Source organism: Salmo salar, chromosome 23 (assembly GCF_965601325.2).
Source record: "Salmo salar chromosome 23, fSalSal1, whole genome shotgun sequence".
Classification (NCBI taxonomy): Eukaryota; Metazoa; Chordata; class Actinopteri; order Salmoniformes; family Salmonidae; genus Salmo; species Salmo salar.
In genome coordinates this window covers 17,181,398-17,208,405 of record NC_138313.1, presented here as the reverse complement: position 1 = coordinate 17,208,405, position 27,008 = coordinate 17,181,398, and the positions used below count along the sequence as shown (strand labels likewise).

The 27,008-nt window shown below is 41.4% G+C and overlaps 3 protein-coding genes across 10 annotated transcripts in view; 2 read left to right on the top strand and 1 right to left on the bottom strand.

The window, feature by feature from the left end:
• The window catches only part of pbx1b (pre-B-cell leukemia homeobox 1b), a 96,895-nt gene extending 84,986 nt beyond the window's left edge, over nt 1-11,909 (top strand). For 2 of the 4 annotated variants that reach the window (XM_014169127.3, XM_014169128.3), the window contains 6 exons: nt 1,178-1,368; nt 2,656-2,791; nt 3,911-4,070; nt 4,903-5,015; nt 5,455-5,544; nt 8,456-11,909. In XM_014169127.3, coding sequence (XP_014024602.1) covers nt 1,178-1,368; nt 2,656-2,791; nt 3,911-4,070; nt 4,903-5,015; nt 5,455-5,544; nt 8,456-8,548 — 783 coding nt within the window. In that variant the 3' untranslated portion in view covers nt 8,549-11,909. The remainder of the gene's footprint in view (nt 1-1,177; nt 1,369-2,655; nt 2,792-3,910; nt 4,071-4,902; nt 5,016-5,454; nt 5,545-8,455) is intronic. The other 2 variants (XM_014169129.3, XM_014169130.3) reach the window with 1 other exon arrangement.
• Nucleotides 11,910-19,083: 7,174 nt separating this feature from the next.
• On the bottom strand, nt 19,084-21,980 carry med8 (mediator complex subunit 8). The gene is made up of 7 exons (XM_014169136.2): nt 21,690-21,980; nt 21,363-21,484; nt 20,879-21,023; nt 20,554-20,694; nt 19,954-20,041; nt 19,548-19,784; nt 19,084-19,272 (listed from the first exon to the last, which is right to left on the bottom strand). The coding sequence occupies exons 1-7, from the start codon at nt 21,693-21,695 to the stop codon at nt 19,205-19,207; spliced, it is 807 nt and encodes a 268-aa protein (XP_014024611.1). The 5' UTR covers nt 21,696-21,980; the 3' UTR covers nt 19,084-19,204.
• Nucleotides 21,944-27,008, top strand: part of szt2 (SZT2 subunit of KICSTOR complex) — a 123,559-nt gene continuing 118,494 nt past the window's right edge. For all 5 annotated transcript variants that reach the window (XM_082967934.1, XM_082967935.1, XM_082967936.1 and 2 more), the window contains exons 1-3: nt 21,944-22,207; nt 22,855-22,980; nt 23,268-23,441. In XM_082967934.1, coding sequence (XP_082824060.1) covers nt 22,184-22,207; nt 22,855-22,980; nt 23,268-23,441 — 324 coding nt within the window. In that variant the 5' untranslated portion in view covers nt 21,944-22,183. The remainder of the gene's footprint in view (nt 22,208-22,854; nt 22,981-23,267; nt 23,442-27,008) is intronic.

The window sequence follows — 27,008 nt, the reverse complement described above, 5'->3', positions numbered from 1 at the left end:
GTGTGTGTGTGTGTGTGTGTGTGTGTGTGTGTGTGTGTGTGTGTGTGTGTGTGTGTGTGTGTGTGTGTGTGTGTGTGTCAACCAATGTTGTTATGATGACATTATGTCTATAGTCTATCTGGGGTTTTGCCAGATGGCTTCACTGTCATCCCCATGCATCACTGTATGACACCAACCGCATGACTACTCTGCACCTTGCCTCTCATATCATCACCACCTATTCACTGTCATTTACATTCGTTGTACAGACATTTTTGTATTGTCGTACTTTGTCTTGTTACTCTCTCTTTCCATTCGCATCCTTCTGCTTTGATAACTATTGCTTTCATGTCAATAAAGGCCCTTTGAGATGAGTGTGAATATGACAGACATATTCTAGAGTGACGGCGCGAGAGAGAAAGAGAAAGTGAGGGGAAGAATTAGAAGGAGAACGAGAACAAGACACGACAGGGAAAGAGGGAGAGGGAGAACAAGAAAGAGTTCAAGAGAAAGAGAAAAAGAATGGGAGGGAGACAGAGGGAGGGAGACAGAGGGAGGGAGACAGAGGTATACTGTAATATCACGTCAGGTTCACGCCTAGTGCCACCCAGGAGGGTGAGTGTATCATCATGGCATGTTAATCTCTCAACCCGCTCAGCTGCGACTCGACTGCCGTAAGAAGAGAAGGTTTGCTGCTCGTCAGCAGGGACTAGCAGCTGTCATTTCTCCATGTCTCCTTTCTGAAAAACGACACTTACAGTTGCCATTGCCACTTCTGTTTAATATTACAAAATATCACCACTTATATTCCCCCTTGGCTTCACAGCATGGAAGCATTCCCCAGAACTACATACATTAAACACCTCTTAATTTGCATCACATTTTTCATTTCTGTCTTTGTGCATGACCTTGACTAATACCATACAGTATATTTTTGCACTGTATGCAAACACTGCATTAATCCAATGCTAGAGGACACCACCCAGCCCGTCAATAGCCATATAGTATATCACCATCATCATGGTGAGGCTGCTATGAAAACTCTCACCAACAACATTTCTTTGACAGTCTAGATAGAAGAAACTGATGTCACTCGGGACAAGAGTGTCTGCTAAATGACTCAAATGTAAATGTAACAATCCAGATTTCTCTATCTATCTGATCACCTCTCTCTTTGTCTGTTTTCCCCCCTCTGCAGGCGTGTAACGAGTTCACCACCCACGTGATGAACCTGCTGAGGGAGCAGAGTCGCACGCGGCCCATCTCTCCCAAGGAGATAGAGCGCATGGTGGGCATCATCCACCGCAAGTTCAGCTCCATCCAGATGCAGCTCAAACAGAGCACCTGCGAAGCCGTCATGATCCTGCGCTCACGCTTCCTCGACGCCAGGTGTGTGTCTGTGTGTGTGCCTACAGCTGTACAAATTACCGTGTGCAAAGTCACTGTACCACTGCGATGTTTTTGTTGACTTGCATAGCTAGCTACAGTATTTCCATACCTGTAACTGCATTATTCACATCAGGTGCTTTTACAGTCATGTTGACAGCATGTTATTCTACAGCTTATCACCACTCTGTACAACGTCATTACAACTGATCTTCCTAAATCAACCAAAGTTTTGAGCCTACCTACGGCACATCTATTGGTGCCATTTGAACCAGCACTTACAGCCTTGCTGCTTGGCCACTGACAATTATCTCCCCTCTCCAGGCTCCATAACGCTAAATATTTCCCTTTTTTAATATAATCCCTTGTTCCTTTTGATGCATGTTTTGGATTTGCATACATTTCTCTGAGGATAAATCTCACTCTGAGTCGGAGTCAGAAGCATAACATTTAAATTAGGCTTGGGCTCTTCTTACAAAGCTCCCCCCTATTCTTCTGCAAATTATTGTGGCTGTGGTGCAGGGAGGGAGGCAGGGGAAGGAGGGAAGAAGGGAAGGGCTTTCAGTTAGAGAGTGAGTGAGAGAGAGAGAGCGAGAGAGAGAGAGAGCGAGAGAGAGAGGCACTGCCTCCCTACCAGTCGCAGCTTTACTGATTAATCTGCAGCCTGCCCTAGCACCATGCTGTGCACATTTACATATTCTCAAGCAGGCTTTTGGAGTGCGGGACGAAGATTTCAGCACAAATCTCTTTCACCAGTCAATCGATGCGATGCATGGCGGCAAGCATTTTACAGGGTTCCCGACCTAGCTTATGTAAAGCCCTCTCATGAGATGTGGCACATGCAGACATAACCTGATAGAGGGTGGAGATGGAGAATCAGGAAGAGATGGAGGGGTCAGTGAACCGAACTAGCATCAGCGCGTGCTTGTGGCACGTTTTCTAGCCTTTAATAAGGAAGGCCAGTGTTCTGTTGTTTGTCAGGATTTGCAGGCGGTGTTCATTTCTATTAGTGAACCTCCACAAAGAAAACATATTTCGTACCAGCTTAGGCAGCTGTATTGACATGGGGTGGCAGTTGTATGGAAGGTATTGGATCGAATTGGGTGGTAGTTGCGTTGTTACTGTATGAGGTGCCCCAGTTTTGCCTGTTTAGCGCAAGTGGCTTTGACAGATTTCCTCTATGTAGGCTTCAGATTTGTGTATGCTTTGACCGGACGGTATTAACTGTACCTATTTTACATAGTGTTTATTCCGGTCCAAACTAACCAATTTCTATCATTCTCCTTGTAGACGGAAAAGACGGAACTTCAACAAACAGGCGACAGAGATCCTGAATGAGTACTTCTACTCGCACCTGTCTAACCCCTACCCTAGTGAAGAGGCCAAGGAAGAGCTGGCCAAGAAGTGCTCCATCACAGTTTCACAGGTACAGTACAGCGCCACCTGTCTTCAGGAAGGCCACAGTACACGTAGAACAGGACTAGAGGCAGTAGTGGATGATGTAGAAGGCCATTATAATCCTTTTCACAGTATTATTCCAACCTCATAGTGTGGAAATATACATACAAAACTGGAAAATCTGTTTTTTGACTGCACTGGGCCTTTAAGATGTGAACATTACATTATTTTCTTAATTCATAGGCTACATCACAGGGACTAAATTGATAGTGTAATATGATGATTGATCATGTAATTAAGAATGCACCAACAATACCAAGGTAAACAGCAGTAATGTTATGTGTTTCTCATCCATCATCTCCTCAAACGGTTTCATTAAGTTTATGCAAAATTATTTTGAGGATGCATCTGGGCGTTGTTTGATGAAAACAACGTGCTTCGGGGTCTGAATGATTAGCTGAGCATCTGTCTGTGCCCCAAATGGCACCCTTTTCCTTATATAGTCCACTACTTTTGACCAGAGCCCTTTTTGACCAGGTCCCATAGAGAATAGAGTTCCATTTGGGACTCGACCTCTGTGTTCCTGGGTCTATGTTAAAAATAATATGTTTACCTACCTTCTCTCTGCATTTGTTCAAACTTAGCAACAGGATTGATTTCGTTTTTTATTTTAATGTTGTTTATCATTAGCGCTAGCTGGCTTATCCTGGTAGGTTCATTGGGGAGTCCATTAACTGTAATGAGTGTTAGATAGTGGATGTTGACTGATTGGTGCTAGCGTGAGCTCTGATGATAGCTGCAGTCATACTGACATAATGAGACTGTTACTGGCAATCATTCCCTTCTGCCACTAATGTGGATTCACAGTACTGGTCTACGTAGCGAGTGGTAGTACTCCCTACTACCTCAAAAGGCTGTGTTCCAAGTGGCACCCTATTCCCTATATACTGCACTACCTTTGACGGGCCCTGGACAAAGTCTTTCTTCAGTGTCGGATAGGATATGCCAGACAGTGGAGGGCCATGCATGCAGAGCTCATTCTGATTCTGATTTCACGCTCAGAATTTGCTCAGTAAAAAAGTGGGACATTTATTTGTGTAACATTAACATTGTGTACACATTTACAAGTTGCACATTGTTTGTACAGGTTTCCAACTGGTTCGGAAATAAAAGAATCAGATACAAGAAAAACATTGGAAAGTTCCAGGAAGAAGCCAACATGTACGCTGCCAAAACTGCTGTGAACGCGACCAACGTCTCCTCACACGGAAGCCAGGCTAACTCGCCCTCCACTCCAAATTCTGCAGGTGAGACTAAAGAATAATACCAATGGGTTATTTGGAAGGCTCTGAATGCACTCTATATCAGTCAAGGGCATTTTTCTATGCTCAAGTCAAAAGGGAAAATGTCTTTGTCCAAGAGTAGGATACCAGGACCCCATACTTTCTTCGCTGTTGTCTTCTTTTCAATGAACACACCTTTTATTGTACTTTATCTCAATACAGAACATGTACATTTTGTTGTACCAATTGAATTTACTGAATTCATTTACCTTGTTGACCATGAATAACAGTTTTACAGAAACACATAACATATCATTCATGATACTTTGACTGTAGAGTCATACTATCATTCTACTTTCATGTTGACAAATAGTCACAACGACAACACATCTGACGACTGTACTCGACTCACCGTTCCCTCAGCTTTATGCTGCCACTCTCTAATCTGTCTGCTCGCTCTGGCCCTAACCCTAGCTCTACTTCTAACTTTTTCTCTCGCAGGGGTGGGAAACTCCAGTCCTCCAGGGCCTGATTGGTGTCACACCTTTTCTCCATCCCTAGCAAACACAGCAGATTAATCAAATTGCATTCTAAACTGAAGATCAGGATTCGGTGATTATTGGAGTCAGGTGTGTTAGCTGGGGCTAGGGGCAAAAGTGTGACACCAATCAGGCCCTTGAGGACTGGACTTGCCCACCCCTGCGTCCAGCGCTAACTGCATTTGTTTGCCTGCTGACACTTTGCATGGTGCTTCTCCGGGTCTAACCCTGGACGGGGCCAAGTGGCTGAATCCTGCTCTGCTTGCTCCTCTTTCTCGCTGCTCTGTGATTCCAGTGCTCCCTCTCTCCTCTTCCAGGTTCTGCTGGATCTTTTAACATGTCAAACTCCGGTGACTTGTTCATGAGCGTGCAGTCTCTCAATGGGGACTCGTACCAAGGGGCTCAGGTGGGAGCCAACGTGCAGTCACAGGTAGGGCCCTATAACGAAGCAGTAGGAACAGATCCACCTCCCTAAGAATAGGCCTTGTAATCTATCCTAAACGCACCACAGGCATCTCAGTACTCCTCCAGTGTCTACATCACTATGGGCTCCTAATAGCGCCACACCATAGGGTTTTCAAGGTATCGTCTTCCACCATACTAAAACATTACAGCGAGTGTAATGATGAAAATAATTCAGTGCTCTCTGCAGCGCTCACTAATTTCATCCTTTCGACAGTCTTCTAGACACGTAATAACATTTTTTGGTTATCTTGCTTCGTATTGTCCATGGCTGGATGTATTTCCTGGGTGTTTTCTCTGCCAGTACTGTGTATCACGCTCCTTCTTGTCTTTGTCTTACAGTGTTAGTCTTGTTTATCTTCTGTGCTCTGACCTTGCTTTGTTTGTGTTCCTCTGTTGTGTTTCAGGTGGATACCCTTCGCCATGTTATCAGTCAGACAGGCGGATACAGTGAGGGCCTCACAGCCAGCCAGATGTACAGTCCGCAGGGCATCAATGTAAGGAGAAAAAAAACCACACGTTTTTTTCGCTTTCTCTTCCCCCTACCAATTATTTCAAAGCCATAGGGCTCAGAATGCCACTTAGTAGGACTTGTCTCAGCTCCACCACAGTCACCTAGTTGATTGCTTCTGTATCGGTCACGCCACGGGCAGAACGCCAGAACGGCGTGGGGCCGGCCACACACACACACACACGGAGCGGCCGCCTGAGCCTGTCACGTCCAATCAGCTCTCCCGTAGCACCTGCAGCCAATCGCGGCCGTGCAGGAATGGCACAAACAGGTGACACATCCTTTGACGCGTGGATCGGACGCCCCCCAACGCCCTCACCGACCACCTGATCCTAATCATCACTGCGGATCCAGAGGCCCCGTTAAAACCCTATCAGAACAACCCCAGAGTAGAGTCACACTAAAAATAAAACTAGCCAAACTGCTAGCCTCTCGACGGAGCACCGAGGGGCATAACATGGGGGCGTATTTCCACCATGTTATATTTTTTTCTTAGGGGATGGGGGGGTTTGGGTTTGGGGGAGTGTGTGTGTGTGTTTTGGGTGAGGGCAGAGGAGAGGAGGGGAGGAAGGGGGGAGGTTAGCTGGCGGCTGCAAACAGCAGGGAAATTCACAGCGACAAGCCGTGTCGTAAAAGGGAAAATCAATAAGACAGACACAAGGAGAGCGGAGTGTGGACTTGGGACAGCAATCCAAGCGCATTGCTCAGATCATGCTCCCACCACACTAATGGCCCTGACAGCGAGCCGCGGCAGTGTGGGTCGGTGAGAGCTACGACGAGAGAGAGAGGACGGTCACAGGCACACACAGCCACGCGGCAAGGCTTCTGGCTTCCTCTCCCGCCGTGCCTCAATGGCCATATGATAATGAGATGAAATGCCTCCTGTAAAACAAAAGTGGGGTATGTAGTGTGTATTCAAATCCCCCCTCCTTTCCTGGCTTGCTCTCCACTCTACGCTCATCTCCCTCCCACAGAAGAGGCTGTGATAACCCTGAGAGAGCACTACTAACGTGTTCAAGCCCTGTTCTCAGACAGCACTCTCCCCTTATGGATATCGTTATCCTTGGACCCCTGCTTGCTGTACCACGTCCTAAAATGCCACAATATTCTATTTTTTTCCACACACTTTCATAGCTTTTAAAGAACCCTCTTACTGCGTAATACGAGAAGGATATCGTGTTATCTGATTTTTGGAATAAAAATGTAACAGCAGGCTAGGCCTACGTTGTTATCCTTTCATTTTTTTCCCCTAACAAAATATCACATACAAATATGGTTCTCCATTCTTAATGTAGGATTTGGGGAGATATAATAACTGTAATCATATCTTACAGAAATTATTTATACATTTTTGAATTCTGGAGTGGGGTTGACTAGTTTATTTCCTTGCCTCTCTGCAGCATTTTACTGCAATAGTATTTGTGTCAAAGGGAAATGTCACAATTTGCTTACTTCATGTTCATCATCTCCAGCACCACCCCATCAACATACAGAATGAGAAAATGACGCGTTTCTTTGTTTTGTAGTAAAAGAGATAGAGGAAGATAAGTGTTTCCAATGATATCATCAACCAATTGGTAGGCAATTAGTGGGCAATGCCTACTCATAATTGGCTAAAATCACATGATGCACACCGATGATGTCATTGGAAAAACTTATCTTCCTCGATCTTTTTTTTACTACAAAACATAGAAACGCACCATTTTCACATATGTTGATGTTGGGGTGGTGCTGGAGATGAATAGATGAATATAAAGTTGAAAATTACACATTTACCTCAGTGTCGAACCTATTCACAAAGCAAAGCCCAGGAAAGCTGTCAGCTTAGAAACAGTGTATCAAACTTTATGCTCGTCCAGCTTTACAGATGGATAAGGAGAGAGAGAGCGAGAGGGGAGAGAGAGAGAGAGAGGGAGGTCGGCAGTATGTCCTATCTGTAAAACGATGAAAAGACTCCCCTCTCTCTGTGTTGATAATGACTGAGCAGTTACATAATGGGTTTTTTGGTAGACAAGAGCAGTAATTACAGTTTGGAAATAGACAGGGAGAGTGTCACCAAAGTCAGACATTTGAAGACATTTCTTTTTCCTCCATTTTTGATTACAGACTTTCTTCTGGCTAAAATAACAGGCTTTGAAATGAAAGGCTGTCAAGGACCATTTCCAGTGTTTCTGATGGCATGAAATTTGCTATTAATATCTCAATGCTCTTTAGCAGGCCTGTCTCCGGGATTGGAAATGGCTTACGAGTCCCTCGTTGTGTTTTCATTCAACGTCACAATTGGCGACCATTGATTCCTCTTATGACTGTTTTGTGACTTTTGTTTTAAGGTCCTTTTCAGACATTGTCACTGTTATTACGTGTGTCGTTGAATGTAACAGCCATTTATCTCAACCCCAGTGACACAAAAATGCAGTATTGGTTTTGAAGTGAAGACAAAATTGTCTTCATTATAGAAATTTGAGCACACTGCATGTGATCTGAGAGGTATATATATGTGATTTACAGAATTTTCAGTTCCTTTAAACAAGTACAATTTTTGTGACAATTCTGTTCTGAAATATGAGGTCTAGGTTACTGTAATTTGAGTGAATCAGATGTTCGTCCAATGCAGATTTGGCTTGAGGCTTTAGTGGAATGTTGGTTTTGTTGTTATGGGGTCGTTCTAGCATTAGTAAAGCTCATACCGTACCTACTACACGTGGCCTCAGGACTTCACAGATACGGCATTCAATACTGCAGATAAGATGATATTATAAACGAATTGAACTGTATAATGAATGTGTACTCTGAAAGAGAAGAGAAAAAAGAAGAAGCAAAGACATAGGGATAATTAGTGTCCTATGCCTGGGCTCATACTTCCTCCCTCCATTCTGTCTCTCCTGTCTCTCTCTCAGGCAAACGGAGGCTGGCAGGATGCTACCACCCCCTCATCAGTGACATCACCCACAGAAGGACCCGGAAGTGTTCACTCGGACACGTCCAACTGATCCCTCCACCCTTCTCCTCCACCGCCGTCCAGACAGCCCTAACCTCCACCCTCGATCATCCAGCCAGCTTCCCCCCATCAGGACTGGAGGTGACACACTAGACTCGTCACAGGGCAGGAGACCTCTCTCTACGGGTGGGGACTACAGAATGAAACACCATCACCACTACCAGACAGTTCTTTACAACCAACCATGACACAGTCAGTCAGTCAGCCAGTCAGCCAGTAGCCTGAGTAGGGCTCTTTTCTTCCACCTATCTACACCCCTCACTGTCTGTTTGTACACTTTTCTTCGCCATATATCCATGTTGCCTCATTGTGTGATCATCTGACTTATAACACAGTAGGCAAACAGTTACAACACGTATATACAGTATGGCCCGTATCTCGTAGATTTAAATGCTTTTCACACTACCTCTATTCAAAATAACAAGAAAACAACAACAACGGGACATCTTCTAAATAAGCTTTGTTTTTTGTTGTTGTAATTACTGGTATTGACAGTAGCTCTCAATCTCCTCTTGTCCTGTCTCAAGGCTTGTTTTTTAGGACAGTTTTGCCTTTGTGACAAGTTTCACCCTATATAATTACTTAATTCACAACATAAAATAAATTCTATTCAAATTGTCTAGTGCCAAAGTTCAACACAGGAGATGAATTTGTATAATATGAATTGTGCTTGTAAATAAAACATCCCTCTGAAATTTCATATGAAAAATGGTTCATTACTGTATTTAATTACATTTCATGTTAGTAGAGTATCAACAGGGTGCTTTGAAAAGGAGATTCAACCTTTCCTCCTCATTTTAAGCATTCCGTTTCAGAGCTTCCACATTGGCCAATAAGACATTAAACATGTTTCCTGCTCATACTGAACGCAGCATAGCATGAGTGATAAACAATGCATAAGCAAACATTATGAGAGTAACAGTATGCTCCAGAATAAACGGAAGAGACGGTTTGGAAGGTCAGAAGGGAATGGATCGTGGTGATTCTAGCTACTGGAATTCTAATAAATTCCCTGCTCTTGAAATATTGTTTGTAGTGTGTAAACCTGCAGTTTAAAATCTACCCAGAACACTTAATCAATGAGTACATTAGCATCGATTATAATAAGCCAATATGTCTTTAAGCACAGTGACTTACAGTGATTACCCTGGGTAACACTTATATTTGTCAAAGAGAAGAACACAGTACAGAGAACACACATTAATGATAATTGTTCTCTATTCTATTCAGTCTTCATATATGGAACATATGGTGTGTATACATACTGTACACATACATACACTACCATTATCACCATCACTGTACATCAGTGTTATCGTAATAGCCAAATACTGCTGGTAACCAAAATTACTTGTTTAAGTGCAAAAAAAGGCATTTTAATGTAAATTTTAATTCTGATTTTGTGGTATAATGTTGTAGTCATTGAAGACACGACTACACATGATGATGAAATATCTCTCAAAATGACTGTCTTTGTTTGGTGTTTTTGGTGCTAGTTAGCTCTTTTATTTCCTATTTCTCAGTAGTATATTTCTGTCCATTTATTATTGTCACCCAGTTTGAATTTCTCCATTCAACCTCATCACTCATATCATCCTGTTTTTACATTTTGGTTAGCAAGGTTGGTCTCGATTCACTCTTATGTTTCCGCATCCTCCTAGCATATGGCGTCAGTCTAAATTACACAAATAAAATTTAAAAAAATGTAATTAGATGTATTAATTTTGTTGTATTTGATTTTAGCTACAGTATTTATTTACACACAAATACACATTGCCTTCTTGGGCATTTCAACATATCCACCATACTATTACGTAGATTCCAAAAAAGAACTGCAGAAGCTTCAGCTCTATACATTGGGATCAGCTTGACCAACTCAACTCTGTTTGTTTTGTAAAATTGTGTATTAACTGAAGTACTGCACGAACAGCTCATAGGAATGTTCAGGTACTCTTTCTGTACTCAAAACACCAAAATGCAGTCAGAACACGGTAGTGTTTGTTTATAGAAATGAAATGGAAAAGACTAACCCTGATGGCACACAGACAGATACAGATGTTTGGATATATTTTTTATGTCCTCACGTTGTGAATAAATACATTTGGCTACTGTTTTACTTTTCTTTTGCTTGGTTACAGGACTTACAGTACGTTATATTTTATTTTCTTGCTAGCATAATGTGAATTAGCCCAAGAATGCTCTATATATGTAGATGTGCACCTTTATTCTTGTTTTGCATTTTTTGGGGGAATTGGACAGTATCCATTTTAAAACAAAGCAGCTACAGTAAATGTTTGACAGAGACAGACAGACAGTAGGACAGAGTTCCTTTCACATTATGGATATAATCCACTCACTGGTTCACTTTGTACTTTCTAAAGCATTGACACAAAAGCTTGCTTCTAAAATGGGTACTGTCTTGTTAATTAAAGGTGATGTGAAAAGTTTGTATGAACACTGTCTCGTGACAGTGTTTTTAGCCCAACTAAATCCACGGTAATAGATATACATTATATAGTATTTAAAATCATAACCAACATCTGTATAGATAACCACAGTACCACACAGCTGAATCTACCATAGACTGCATATCACAGAACTTAGCTCTTCTTTCACAAACTACATTTTATATTTGATGTACTTTTTGGAGATGTGGAAGTGTACCATGATGAGTGAAGCAAAATCTTGTTATTTTTTCGATAACTACAAATGGCTTAATTTGCTCCCACATCCGACAGTCCAGTTGACGGACAACACATAGGTATCCTATGAGTGGAGTATGTTTGAGTGGTGTCCTGGCCTTTCGATACAGATTTTAGCCATGTGACAAGCAGAACAATAGCTTTTGTGATGCGTTGCCTGTAAAATAAGTAAAAGTTACTCTACTTTTCACATTGCCTTTCCAGTATCATCATTATTATTGAAAGCTTCATGTAATGATGCTTTTAGTTTTTGGATATAAAAGGAAGAAAAAAAATAACTACAAAAAAGAAAGAAGAAACTGAACAATTTGTAAAACATCAAATGTTTTCTTTGTGGCATGTCTTTTGTTCTTTAATAAAATACCGTACTGCAGTGTTTTTGAATGTTACTTATTTTTTATAAAGATTTCAGAGTGAACTCATGGATCCTTTTCTTGACAGGTTTGACATTTTAAGATCTCTCTGCATATGTAAAAAAAAAAAGAAAAAAAAAAACCTATAACATTGGAAACCGCAAAACTATTGTCTTTTTAATTCCGATTTAAAACCTGTTTTCTGTGGAGAAAAAAATAGCTAACAAGGTGTAGGTTTTATGGTCTCTTTCTTTGTACTGGTAATGCATATTCCAAATAAATTGTTTCTTTTGTTGCATACTTTTGTATTGTCCTCATTGGTTTTCCTTGTCACACACATACTGTGGAGATTTCCATACATTAAATTAATTTATTCAGCACCGTCCCTTAGCTTTATAACAAAACCAAGTGGTGGGGATGCAGCTGACTGAAAAACAAATCAAGGATTGTGAATTTAAGACATATAAGACTTCAGTAACAGGGTCAGGGTCATAAGTTACTGTAGGACATAAGTTTACACGTCTCAGACTTGTCAGTCCTTCACCTCTAGATAGGATCGCACATCACACTTCAAAAACATGCTTAAGCATTGGGGGCATTTTCTCACTGTTGACATAACGTCAGAGCTGGGGTGAGCTGGAGAGGGTGTGAAGGGGACATTTTCTCAGTTTTCTAAGTGAGTGAAAGCTGTGTGCTTACAGCAAGCAGACAGACGCCCCCGGTTCCCCCTCCCCTCCTACCTCCCACACATAGCAGAGAGGAGGAGGGGGGTGGATAAGGAACTAGGAAAGGTTTCCAAAACGATCAGAGAGCAGCCAAATCACAGAGCGTGACGGAGACTGTGGGAGTGACATATGCAAACATGATCAAATATAATTACATGGGGATGTCTCCTTGTTTCTATCAAAGGGTTTCTTGTAGGCTCTGTTAGGAGGATGAAAGAGAGGAACTGTTGGATGTGTACTGTATGCTTTAATATATTCACCATGGCTTTACAAACCAAAAATGTATTGTGAGTTTAATTACTGTACGTTGCTCTCTTGAAAAGGCATAAATCCCATACTGAGTAGAAAATCAGTTGCACTTACTATTCAAGTGCTTTAATCGTCAGCAAAACAACCTGGTTAATGAGTTTCACCTGTACCTTGCTGTCCATTCAAATACTTGTTGTGAATTCACTGTACTGTAAGCTATCCTACTGAATGCACAGAGCAACTGGGGATGCACAGCACTCTACACAGTGTATGTAGCAATATAATATATTCTGTGGTAATGGGTTATATTTTTCTTATAAATATGCAATAAGCATAATCCCTTTAACATGCTTTGGTTTTTAGGTGGTATTTAGTACGTCAATATTGATCTACAAGGGGAAGCCGCTTGTTCTATGTCTTGTAGTTGGGCAAATTAAAGGGACATATATTTTAAAAAGCTCTAGCATTTCTCTAGTTCTAGCAATACATACTCCTTTTTCCAGCTGCACTTCATGAATAAATTACTTCTCAAACATAAATTGTTTTTGCCATATTGGCTGTTTTAGAAGCGTCTTTTTGAAAGGTCAGCAGCCAAGGGACCGGTGTCTGAGAAACAAATTAAGTTAGGAAGAAGACCGATGCCAACCAAAGTGGTGGTGTTTATTGCTGGCCACTATTTGTAGTCCCTCACAATCCATATTTTTCATTTGTGCTTGATTTTGTGTTTGTTTTCTGCTATAGTATCCAATAACACACATTTGTTGAGCATAAACTGTTTCAGTGCTAATACATAGCTTATGTCATATCTATACTTTCAACCTAATGCATGTTGCACACAAATCCCTTGCCAATGCCCACACTGTATCAATGGCAACACAATGCACAATGTACACCCCCCATATCAAGTTTAGTGTTATTCACAGTGTGCGTAAAGAAAACCAATGCCTGCCAGCACAATACACATACACTGTAGGAATACAATAACCATCATACACCGTATGAAGGGCTGCAATGCAAGCCTGAGGGAATGGCTATGGAAGCAGAGACATGGCAGGGTCTGAGGGGCTGTGTGGTCTGATTGCAGGGGCTGAAGGGTTGTGGTCCTGGGGGGCAGGAGATTATGGAGGTCCCTCATTCCCTCATTCGAGGAGATCGCTAAGGGAAGGACCTCTCTCTGGGTCCTACTGGGCAGGGAATGATGATGGGCAGTTGGAGATGGAGGATCGACACATCATGGTGAGGGAGATACTGCAGTCTCGACTGAGGGAGGGTTGGGGTCAATGCCATTTTAATTCAGGAAGTAAAGTGAAATTCAACTGTTTACCTCTTGAATAGACTGGACTGAAATGGATGGAACTCTGGTCTAAGTGTGTGTCTATTTGTATTGGTTTTCAGTTTGACAAAGGCACTTGAGCAAAATGTTGTTGGAAGGAATGCTTGCGTCTCTTCTTACCTTTGCATTGCCACCCACAGATCTGTAATGAATTCTTCTGATCCTCCGGTGCTGGAAGTTTCATAAAGGAGACATGTTCGAAACGATTTTACAAATCAGTGTGTCATCATGGTCTTTCATGTCTTAAACCGTGCAATAATTTTACATTTGGGAGATATGGTCCATTTTCTAGTGTGGGAGTTTGATGTTGTAGGCTATAATGTTGCTTTATAATGTTAGCCTAAAGCTTTCTTAATGAGCCAGATATGGAACTTATGTTCTTCTTCCAAAAAATGTAGAGCCTAGATTTCCCTCGAAAACTGTGCCCAAAGACATTCTTTCAAGAGAATTCAAAGCCAAAGACAACCCATCTTGGAATATAAATCCAAAACAAACTGAGAAATGCTAAACATTATCCTCTCTATATGATCAGGGACATATATATACTGGTATTACAATCACCTTGCATTCAAAGCCAGAACCAAGACTATCTTGCTGGGCTACATACAGTGCCTTGCAAAAGTATTCACCCCCTTGGCATTTTTCCTAATTTGTTGCATTACAACCTGTAATTTAAATTGATTTTATTTGGATTTCATGCGATGGACATACACAAAATAGTCCAAATTGGTGAAGTGAAATTTAAAAAATTACTTGTTTCAAAAAATTCAAAAAATAAAAAACGGAAAAGAGGTGCGTGCATATGTATTCACCCCCTTTGCTATGAAGCCCCCAAATAAGACCTGGTGCAACTAATTACCTTCAGAAGTCACATAATTAGTTGAATAAAGTCCACCTGTGTGCAATCTAAGTGTCACATGATCTGTTACATGAGCTCAGTATATATACTCCTGTCCTGAAAGACCCCAGAGTCTGCAACACCACTAAGCAAGGGGCATCACCAAGAATGGGGCACCTTGAACACCAAGGAGCTCTCAAAACAGGTCAGGGATAAAGTTGTGGAGAAGTACTGATCAGGGTTGAGTTAAAAAAAAAGATCTGAAACTTTGAACATCCCACGGAGCACCATTCAATCGATTACAAAAAAATGGAAAGAATATGGCACCACAACAAACCTGCCAATAGAGGGCCGCCCACCAAAACTCATGGACCAGGCAAGGAGGGCATTAATCAGAGAGGCAAGAAAGAGATCAAAGATAACCCTGAAGGAGCTGCAAAGCTCCACAGCAAAGATTGGAGTATCTGTCCATAGGACCACTTTAAGCCTTACACTCCACAGAGCTTGGCTTTACGGAAGAGTGGCCAGAAAAAAAGCCACTGCTTAAAGAAAAAAATAAGCAAACACGTTTGGTGTTTGCCAAAAGGCATGTGGGAGACTTCCCAAATATATGGAAGAAGGTACTCTGGTCATATGAGACTAAAATTGAGCTTTTTGGCCATCAAGGAAAATGCTATGTCTGGCGTAAACCCAACACCTCTCATCACCCCGAGATGACCATCCCCACAGTGAAGCACGGTGGTGGCAGCATCATGCTGTGGGCATGTTTTTCATCAGCAGGGACTGGGAAACTGGTCAGAATTAAAGGAATGATGGATGGCACTAAATACAGGGAAATTCTTGAGGGAAACCTGTTTCAGTCTTCCAGAGATTTGAGACTGGGACTGAGGTTCACCTTCCAGCAGGACAATGACCCTAAGCATACTGCTAAAGCAACACTCGAGTGGTTTAAGGGGAAACATTTAAATGTCTTGGAATGGCCTAGTCAAAGCCCAGACCTCAATCCAATTGAGAATCTGTGGTATGACTTAAAGATTGCTGTATACCAGCGGAACCCATCCAACTTGAAGGAGCTTGAGCAGTTTTGCCTTGAAGAATGGGCAAAAATCCCAGTGACTGGATGTGCCAATCTTATAGAGACATACCCCAAGAGACTTGCAGCTGTAATTGCTGCAAAAGGTGGCTCTACAAAGTATTGACTTTGGGGGGGATGAAAAGTTATGCACTCTCAAGTTTTCTGTTTTTTTTGGTCTTATTTCTTGTTTGTTTCACAATAAAAAATATTTTGCATCTTCAAAGTAGTAGGCATGTTGTGTAAATCAAATGACACAAACCCCCCAAAATACATTTTAATTCCAGGTTGTAAGGCAACAAAAATGCCTTCGTATCTACACAGCTGTTTCCGGGGGAAACTGTGATTTTTAGAGAGGAACTTGGGTGGGTAGGAAGCTGTCACATTGAGTTTCCCTGCCGTCCCAAGTATCATACCACAGAATGTCTCCTACCCCTCATTGAGTTTGTAGGAGAGATGCTCTATTTCTGTCTGTATGTATTTATTCACAAAACTCAGGGAGAAGAAATATGTAATTATCACCTAAGTAAAATATGTAAGTGTCATGATAATTGTCAGAGAAAAGGCAACACGAACTCTAAAATATCTCTATCAGAGAGTGTACATCTGGACCATGAACTTGCACCCTAAAGACTGATGGAGTTACTGTAGGTTGTAGAACATTGCCCAATTCTGTTGTGAAACACCGCTGACCCCTTATGGTCAGTTAGGGCAGACTAATCCAAAGGGATACGGCCTGACTGATTTACATAAGCTCTACAGTACTAGAGAGAACAGGCTACTGTTAAGTGGCATTCAGTGATGTCCTGAAGCTCATTGTATCCTAGAAAAGATAAAACACAAACAGAAATGCCAGATCTCACCTTATTATTTAAGATAAGAATCAAGCTGTAAAACGTGTTCTGATGATGAATCTGAATCACATGGAGTATGTGAATGAGAGGAAACATAAGACAATTATGAATCCCCAAACAATTAATAGGAGAATGATAAGAACAATGCAGCCTCTCTCTAAATTCACCACAAGACCAGTTCACTGCTTATTTATCAAATGAAGGCACTTCTGGTACACCTTGCAATTCGTCTCGTGACAAATTTTCTGTACACATTAACAAAATATTTAGTAGGACAATTAATCTATTCACATAATATTATCTTCCAGTAAGTGCTAATTGAATGTGCGTAGAGGTCAGCCCAACCCCCAACCTGCTTCAATATCACCATGTTTCCCAAGGATTTAAAAAAGATAAAGAAAAGAAAGTGCAACATATAGTGCCTTCAGAAAGTATTCATACCTTTGTCAAGTTGGTTGTTGTACAATGCTATAAAGCCATTCATAAGTCATGCCATAGATTTTCAAGCTGATTTAACTCAAAACGGTAACTAGCCCACTTCAACGTCGCCTTGGTAAGCAACTTTAGTGTATATTTGGCCTTGTGTTTTGGGTTATTGTCCTGTTGAAAAGTGAATTTGTCTCCCAGTGTCTGTTGGAAAGCAGACTGAACCATGTTTTCCTCGAGGATTTTGCATGTGCTGAGCTTTATTCAATTACTTTTTTACCCTAAAAGACTCCCTAGTCCTTGCCAATGACAGGCATACCCATAGTCATCATTGGCCTCATGGTGAAATCCCTGAGTGGTTTCCTTCCACTCCAGCAACTGAGTTAGGAAGGCTGCCTGCATATTTGTAGTGACTGGATGTATTGATACACCACCCAAAGTGTAATTAATAATTTCACCATGCTCAAAGGGATCTACCAATAGTTGCACTTCTTTTCAAGGCATTGCAAAACCTCACTGTTCTTTGTGGTTGCATCTGTGTTTGAAATTCACTGCTTGACTGAAGGACCTTACAGATAATTGTATGTGTAGGGCACAGAGATGAGGTAGTTATTCAAAAATCATGTTAAACACGATTATTGCACATAGAGAGTCCATGCAACGTATGTGACTTGTTAATCACTCATTAACTTATGTAAGCTTGCCATAACAAAGGGGTTGAATATTTATAGACTCAAGAAATTTCAGCTTTTCATTTTTATTAATTTGTAAACATTTCTAAAAACATAATTCCACTTTGAGATTATGGGGTATTGTGTGTAGGCCAGTGACACATTTCAATTTAATAATTTTTAAACTCAAGCTGTAACACAAATTCTGGGAAAAAGTCAAGGGGTGTGAATTGTTTCTGAAGGCACTGTATGTCATTTTACAAGGGCCTCAAGTCATCCGGAAACATTTTCTTTATTGAATCAAGAGTTGCAGCCCTAATTTTCCTTAATATATAGAGGAAGCTGCAGTAGCAAAATAAGCCTGTTCAGAGGTCTTTCTCAGAGGTAGGTCAATAGGACAAAGCCAGTAGAATGTCCATCTGCCTATGAAGTCTATTGTTTTTAAGACATCTATAGACAGTCTGAACCTGTGCATCTTCTCATACCAGACGCTCCTCTCATACCAGGGCATGGAGGCTGACACAGCGAGACGGCGGCCCAGCTGAGGACAGAAGGCGTATGTGTGTGTAGGACAGAGGGTGTATGTGTGTGTATGTTACTGTGTGTTTGTATGTAGGTCACCCAGCGACCTGTGTCGTATCTGGTGACAGCCACAGCGGTCATTGTGCCTGTGCCGTGGTGTCGCCCGCCCAGCAGGAGGTGGGATAGGGATTAGAGTGGACAGACCACGGTGGGGTACAGAGGCCTCCCCCACACGTCAGCGTCAACTTTCTCATCTCCTCCCTTAACGACTTTGACGTTATCAGGCCAGGCAGTGCAATGTCCAGCTGCATTACTCTCACCGGTACTACATTATTCATAACGGCCACAACGTAGGCAGAGTGTAGGGAGGGATAGGAAGCGGTGTGAGGGTTCAAAAGACTGGACAGACATGGTGAAGCAGTTCAAATATAAGGTCTGAAATATAATGCCTGTTCTCTGACTGACTCACTGGCACTAAACTCCACACTTGTGTTATACATTTTGAAAGACAAAACTCAACATGTCTGTGATAACACATTTTCTTTGAGTGATAAATTAACATATTGTGGGTTATCTGGATAAAGGTAAACCGGAAAATAAAGCTCTAATATTCCCTTTATTCAATATTAATATCAAATCTCATTTAGACTCTCCTGCAACAATTACCAAGTTCTCAAAATGTCTTGTCCCTCAGATATAAATGGGAAGACCGTGCCATCTAGTGTTCACAAATTGAAGCACATATATCCGTTTCACCACATTCACCAACACTGTATGATGCCTTCTTTTCAAATGGATTTATTTAATAAAAAGATAATACAGCATATATCAATATGAATATTTTCATTGCTTTACGTCACTCTCTCAGCATCCTGAATACTAGTATGGGATAAAGAGAGAATCTTATCGGTTGTAAGGATGCATTGAGGAGGCAGCCTTGATGTTTGTCTTGATGTTGCTTGGCATTTTCCCTGAAAATCAAAAGATATATAATAATAATAATAATAAAAAGGTCAATTACAGAGCAGTCCTTTGATCAATACCATTAGGGCCGGGTTCCCAGATACACGTTAAGCCAAGTTCTCTATTCAGTTATTTTTTTTTACCAGGAATAGGTATAATCTGTGTCTGAGCAACCAACTGCCTTTATTATACAAGTCTATAGAACCTTGATTTAGGGCCTTCAAATGAATACAAGACTTCAAAGTATAGCAAAGCCAGATGATGATATTCAGGCGCCTCATACCTGGCTGTCCCTGTTGCAGAGGAGCACCAGGCCCCATGCCTTGCTGTTGGCCTGAACCCCCACCAATGGTAACTTGCTGTAAGGTGGGACCTCCACTCATCATGGGTCCTTGTCCTGGGTGACCAGGGGCAACGGGCCCAGGGGGCCTGCACTTCGAAAGCCCCTTGCCAAAGCCCACCGCTGCCACCAGTGCATTGGTATCAGCCGTGTTGAATGATGGTTTGTTCTGCCGTATAGCTGAAACAGACAGTAGCGTGCATAAGTATCAACTCCATAACATGGATCTTAGGTTAGACAGTGTGTACATTGAGTACATAAGCATCAATAGCAACTCCATAATGCAGTTCTTAGGTTAGCGTGTTTAAATGTTCAGGTAAAAAAAGTTATCTTGGTTCAATCAGTGTACCTGCACTTTCTGCATCCCTATCATCGCGAGGATTGTTCAGTTTCTCCAGTAGATTTGAGCAAAGCTTATTCAATGTCTGGATTTGTTTCTGTTGTGGGAAAAACAAGGGGTTATTTTGTTACTCATTGCTTCCAAATATAGTTGTGGGATAAAAAGACTACAATGTGCATTACATGGCAAGCACCATTTTACTTAGAATTGTGTCTTCCCACCATGGTCATGTTCATTATGTAATAAATGTATTGTACTGTAAGCTCACTCCACTGCTTGAAATGTATCCACTTGCTTCGCCAAATTGGTACCTTTTCAGTGGCACAATTGGCTAACGGCGTTGTCAAGCGGGCAGATGACTGAGGTATGAGCTGTTGTACGGCACTGTACCGAGAGGAAGTGAAGCTGCTAAGCAAGCATATTGAGGTCCATCACACTTGCTTGAAGTGGCCTCAATATTTTCTTGTCGTATTGTCCTTTCCAACAAATGGTGGATGTACAACTTCACTCAGTAGTATGAAAAGGATACAGGTTGCCTTATGTGAACCAGGGACCTACTCTCCTCACACAGCTGCCATAAAGAACTTGTATGTTTAGATGTCTGTTTACCTGTGCCACGTCTGGTCCTATCCGGGCAGCTTCTGCACTCAGCTGTTTCTCCTGCTCCTCCACCTCAGGATCAGGCTTGGTGCGCAGGTGATCTGGCACAATCTCATGGCTGAACACAGGCACACGCTGCTCAGTCAGTTTCTGGAGAGTGGGCGCAGTGTGTATGGATGTAAGCAAAGACTAGGGTAACAGTATCTGTAAAGCCATCCTCCTTTAGCCTGGTTCAACCAGAATCAAAGCTATTCTCACCATTGTTTCACTTGGTGAGCACAGTATTCAGTCTGGTTTAACCAGGCTAATCCATATCCACAGAAAATATACTCACAGCTAGTTCCTCATCCCTGTCTGGAGACAGCAGAAGGGGGATGATGACCTGCTGACGGAAAGATGGTGTCTTCTCATTCCTCAACAGTTTATTGATGGTATTCAACTGACCGGACAGGAGGGCAAAGTTGTCCAACACTGAGGGCCTATTGTCCAAGATGTTCAATTACAGAGACACAACAACTTAATGAATTAGCTAGTAGAGTATATTCATTTTCAGACAATCATATGTATTTATCCAAATGGGCTCGTTAGTTAGCCAAGTCTTACATATTGGTTTACGTGATGTTTTTCTAAAAGCAACACTAGGACCTTAGTTCGCTTTCTCCAAACGCAGCATTATCCACGCCACGCTGTGGTAATTTGTTTGAATGAGAACCCAATGGCTGTACGGGCTTGGGTTCTCGAGAGTTGGCTAACTAACTCATAATTTCAAAGTGTTGCATGTCCAATGCTGTCTAAAGTTAGCTCGTCACTTCAGTTACCATGTCAGTCGTTCATACTCGTTTTCCAACTTGTAGATGAAACTGTGAAGAGCGTTTTTGAGATGAGCCACGCGGGAAATAAGGGATTCCACGGATGCTTCCAGCAGTTTTTCTTCCCGTTGCTTGATATAAACAATTAAAAAGACATTTGATTAGCTAACCAACGTTAGCTTTTTAGTTAGTTAGCTAAAGTAGCAGAGTGACTTGGGGTAATGTGAGCTGAATCCAACGAAATATTTAACCAGCGATGGTGATTTTTATTCAATGGATTTAATTTCAAACAACTGACTGCTTAGGAATTTAACATTTGTAGAAAACGCACATTACCTGCATTTTTATACGCCTCTCTTTATGGTAACTGGCTAGCTAGCAAAACAAATCTTAACCGGAAGTAAACAATGAGCGCAACAGTGCGCATGCCCCGTTGAGAATCATTTGCAGTATGTTCCACACCTTTACACTGAAGTCGCAACATAATCGTGTCTTTGAGTCATCATGCCGTGAAATATTCAATAATATATGCTATATCGCTTATCTGCACGCATTATTTTCATATCGGAATCAAAATAAAATAGAACTACAAAACCGTCTAAGCCTAACTTTTTTGTTGTTATTGCGTTGTCTAAGCCTAACTGTGTTATTCCGGCGGAAAGACTTGGACTTGAGCATCCAGGTCACGTGCTTCTTTACCAAATAAACAAAATACAACGATAGCAAGCAATCGTGCATGAAAAAGAACTAAACAAGTCGTTATATGTCAGCCAGGGCCTGAAAATATCCTCGGAGCTTTCACAGAACCTGCTAGTTATGCCATACAAGGCATGGCAGAGAGACAGGACAATGAGGTAATTTACTGAGGTTCATGTTTTTGTAGCCCTGACCTGTTACTAGCGCTAGCTTGTTATGCTAGCTATAGCTAACTTCTCCAAGTAAAACAGGTAGTAGAGCAACGCTAACTTTAGTTGGCGTGTTGCAAAGCGCTCGCGCCTGAACTGAGCATACCAAAGATACTGTAACGTTACATATGCTGTAAAATACAGGGACAATTACAGTAGCTTGAGAGGCCATATTTAGCTATAGCCAAGTTGTTTTGCCAGTGTCATGCCGTGCATCCCATGAGTCAAATTGGGATCAGATTGCTGCTCATTAAGCAATTTGCAATGTTGTCACACAGCGTAATGGCATATGATACTATTTGGAAAACCTTACACCCAGAATATGCTAAATGTTTAATGTTGTCAATGTATTGTGTTGAAGCCTTGCTTACTGACATAAATAAAGTGTATATTCTTGCTAAGACAATATTGAACAAAAGGTACAGTGTCAAGATAGTCGTTCCTTTGCAGATGCAGTCTGCGACATCTGTACCCATTACAAAAGTTCATCAAGATGTCAAACTTCACCAAGATATTTGCAGAAACATGCATGGGCGATCAGGCTCTGTCATTCTTTTCAGGAGAATACTATATGTTTGAATATTCTCTTTCTTCAGGTGGAGGAGGCAGACCAGGTGTACCTGCTGATGAAGGAGGAGTACCGTATCTCACGGAATGTACGTCTGGCCTGGTTCCTGGGCAAGCTCAACCAGGTCATCTGGCCAGCCCAAAAGTCTGAACTGGTGGGTTAATTAGCTCTACTGGAGGAGATGTAGCCTGCTCCTAGATCTGTTGTGCTGTCTCGTCAATGACAACGACCATAGGGGTTGGCAAAACAGCATAAATAGATCTGGGACCAGCCCAGAGGAGATTTATTATGATGTACTGATGTTCCCGCATGGTCCATATATACTGAATTGATGTGTCACTTCAAGTTGCTTTGGATGAAACTTAGCGTCTGCTAAATGACCATATTTCCGTTGGGTTGTTGTTGATGATGATGATTGTTGTGGTTCCACTTACTGTGCAGCTGAACTCTGAGAATGAGCTGGACCTGCTCAGCATCTTGCCGAAGGGATGGCAGCCAGACTTTTCCCCCGCCAACATACCCTACCTGCTGGTACCTGCCACTCGGGTCACCTTCCTGGCCCGCAGGTACCGCTTCATCATCGAGCTGGACCTCAGCCCCTCCACTGGGATCGTGGTGAGTAAAGAGTCTTCTTCAACAAGTTACAAACTAGGCTACTAAACACAATCTAGGCTACTTGGGTTAAAACAGATACCTAATGGAGCTAATGGAGCACGTTTTCCATTAGCTGGGAATTACTGGCTTTTGCACCCCCCCCCCCCCCAAAAAAATGAAAAGCAGATTTATAAAACTGTTGTTGGTCAAAATGACCAGGAGAAAAAAAATCCCATTGTAGAATAATACTTTTTATTCATAGATGGATATACCAGTTGATGGAAATACATCAATACCGTCATGACGGAAATACCGTCATGCTTATCTGTCTGGGTTATTTTGCATAATATAGTGGAATTAAATTGCTGTGAGTGTATTTTCGTTAATCATCATGTAAATGTAATCATGTAGCCTATCTTAATTATCCAACACAACTATCACAAACACACAACATACAGAGCCTATTTTGAGCGGGATTTCTCCTGCAGCTCCTCAGCTGGCTTTTGTAAGCCCATTCATTGTGCAATAATTCTAAATGAAATTGTGTTTTAAAATCTGTTTGTGCACTATTTAAAAAGAGCTTGGCCTACTATTTTTTGCCTAATTGAAGCGCGCCTCACATTCAAGTGCAGGCAGCAGACTTTCAGCGCGTCACCACCACTTTACAATATGCGCTGGAGGCAGTATGCATTTTGAAAACATAGACCTACTTAATTGTTTGAAACCTGAATGTTTTACATCATATTATGAGGCATGTCTTACCTTGCTTCAAAGTAGCCTATAGACAAATCCAACCATGGAAACGTGGAGGCAATTATTTTATTAAGACTTCATAGGTGCGTGAGTTTCAAGTTTGTGGTAGCTTACCATTTGTACCTATCTGTGTGCCAGTTATGATTTTCATATGTGCATTTCCATGGAAGAATTTAATTTTAATGATAACATTTCCGTTTCTTAAAATCATTGTCACGTGGTTAATCATAAAAATAAAAATGTTATAGATCTAAAAGTTAAAATTCAACTATTGCGAGAGCACCAGCCTCTGCCATATGGACACATTGACACACCGTGATCCATTGGCGGCTAAAGAAATGGAACTCATAGCCTATAGGCTAATGCAGCAGTAGGCATGTAACTTAATTGTCAATTAAGTCAAAATACATAAAGCTGACAAATAAAAACAGTAGAAAATATGATATATTCAGGTTCTTTCAATTGCATTCTTCTCTACTCAACCTGTCTGCCTCCCTTTCTGTAGGTCTTGAGCTACTCTATTTATCAATTCCCAACTACATATGTTTACTGCTGGTGAAATACAGTACCAGTCAAAAATTTGGACACAGCTACTCATTCCAGGGTTTTTCTTTATTTGTTTTCTACATTTGTAGAATAATAGTTAATACATTAAAACTATGAAATAACACATGGAATTATGTAGTAACCAAAAAATCTAAATATAGTAGCCACCCTTTGCCTTGATGACAGCTTTGCACACTCTTGGCATTCTCTCAACCAGCTTGATGAATGTATTTCAATTAACAGGTGTGCCTTGTTAAAAGTTAATATGTGGAATTTCTTTCCTTCTTAATGAGTTTGAGTCAATCAGTTGTGTTGTGACAAGGTAGTGGTGGTATACAGAAGATAGCCCTATTTGGTAAAAGACCAAGTCCATATTATGGCAAGAACAGCTCAAATAAGCAAAGAGAAACGACAGTCCGTCATTACTTTAAGACATGAAGGTCAGTCAATCTGGAAAATTTCAAGAACTTTGAAGGTTTCTTCAAGTGCAGTCTCAAAAACCATCAAGCGCTATGATGAAACTGGCTCTCATGAGGAGTGCCACGGGAAAGGAAGACCCAGAGTTACCTCTACTGCAGAGGATAAGTTAATTAGAGTTAACTGCACCTCACATTACAGCCCAAATAAATGCTTCACCGAGTTCAAGTAACAGACACATCTCAACATCACCTTTTCAGAGGAGACTGCGTGAATCAGGCCTACATGGTCAAATTGCTGCAAATAAACCACCACTATTAAAGGACACCAATAATAAGAAGAGACTTGCTTGGGCCAAGACATTAGACCAGTGGAAATCTGTCCGTTGGTCTGATGAGTCCAAATTTGAGATTTTTGGTTCCAACTGCAGTGTCTTTGTGAGACACAGAGTAGGTGAACGGATGATCGCCGCATGTGTGGTTACCACCGTGAAGCATGGATGTGTGATGGTGTGGGGGTGCTTTGCTGGTGACACTGTCTGATTTATTTAGAATTCAAGGCACACTTAACCAGTATGGCTACCACAGCATTCTGCAGTGATACACAATCCTATCTGACCCAAAACACACCTCCAGGCTGTGTAAGGGCTATTTGACCAAGAAGGAGAGTGATTGAGTGCTGCATCAGATGAACTGGCTTCCACAATCACCCAAACTCAACCCAATTGACATGGTTTGGGATGAGTTGGACCGCGGAGTGAAGGAAAAGCAGCCAACAAGTGTTCAGCATATGTGGGAACTCCTTCAAGAGTGTTGGAAAAGCATTCCAGGTGAAGCTGGTTGAGAGAATGCCAAGATTGTGCAAAGCTGTCATCAAGGCAAAGGGTGGCTACTTTGAAGAATCTCAAATATAAAATATATTTTGATTTGTTTAATACTTTTTTGCTCACTAAATGATTCCATATGTGTTATTTCATAGTTTTGACGCCTTCACTATTATTCTACAATGTAGAAAATAGTCAAAATAAAGAAAAACCCTTGAATGATTAGATGTGTCCAAACTTTTGACTGGTACTTTATGTCATGGGGAATTGATCAAAATAAACAATCAAAGGGCAAACAATTCACAAAGTTAAACAATGAATGCTAAGAATTGGCGGGAGACGGGCGAGACATTCTGGAGAGAGACTAGCCTATGTCTTTGCCACACACACCTCCCCTTCTTGTCTCAACATGTTATATTGTTCACAAGACACATTATGTTCACACATATTTGAATTACTTTTCACTGACAGCCGCAACCCAATAATCAACTAGGCGTATTGCCATGCACTCTGCCCAAATTGCGAGCTTCCCAAATAGGCATAGGCCTAAAAGCTTGTGATTTAAAACAATCCACAGCTATAAAAAAATTAAAATACGCTAATGATCCTTGATTCCTCTGTGGCTAAGTCGTGCTTTCTGGTGAAGTATTTGTATTCATTTCTGTATAGACAGGATAAATATATAATTTTGGCAAATGTATTTTTACGTACTTCCCTAGACTATTTGACATGCCACCTAGGAAAGACTTCCTCATATGCCATTTATCTCCTGTTCTATTGGTTTTCATATCAACTTCCTTTCGTTGTCCAGAAGCCAAAGGCACAATCCTAATCATTAGCAACTTTAGATTCTCCCTATTTTTAAGTTTCTGATGGAGATTGTAATCTATGTCACATATGGAACCACTCTCATCAGGTGTGCTGTATAGAATGGAGTTTTCCCATGAATTGCGTTTTGGCAAATGTTTGAAAAATATTGTTTTATTAGCTGCTTCATTACAGGAGATGCATATTATGTTAACCTGAATTACCATAATCTAAATGTGATT

Bases quoted from the DNA above. Each gene is read 5' to 3' on its own strand.
- med8 (XM_014169136.2), bottom strand. The intron at 21,024-21,362 runs GTAACTGAAGTG...CTTGGACAATAG, and splicing joins GAGTATGAACGACTGACATG to GCCCTCAGTGTTGGACAACT. The intron at 19,785-19,953 runs GTACACTGATTG...TGTCTGTTTCAG, and splicing joins TAGGGATGCAGAAAGTGCAG to CTATACGGCAGAACAAACCA.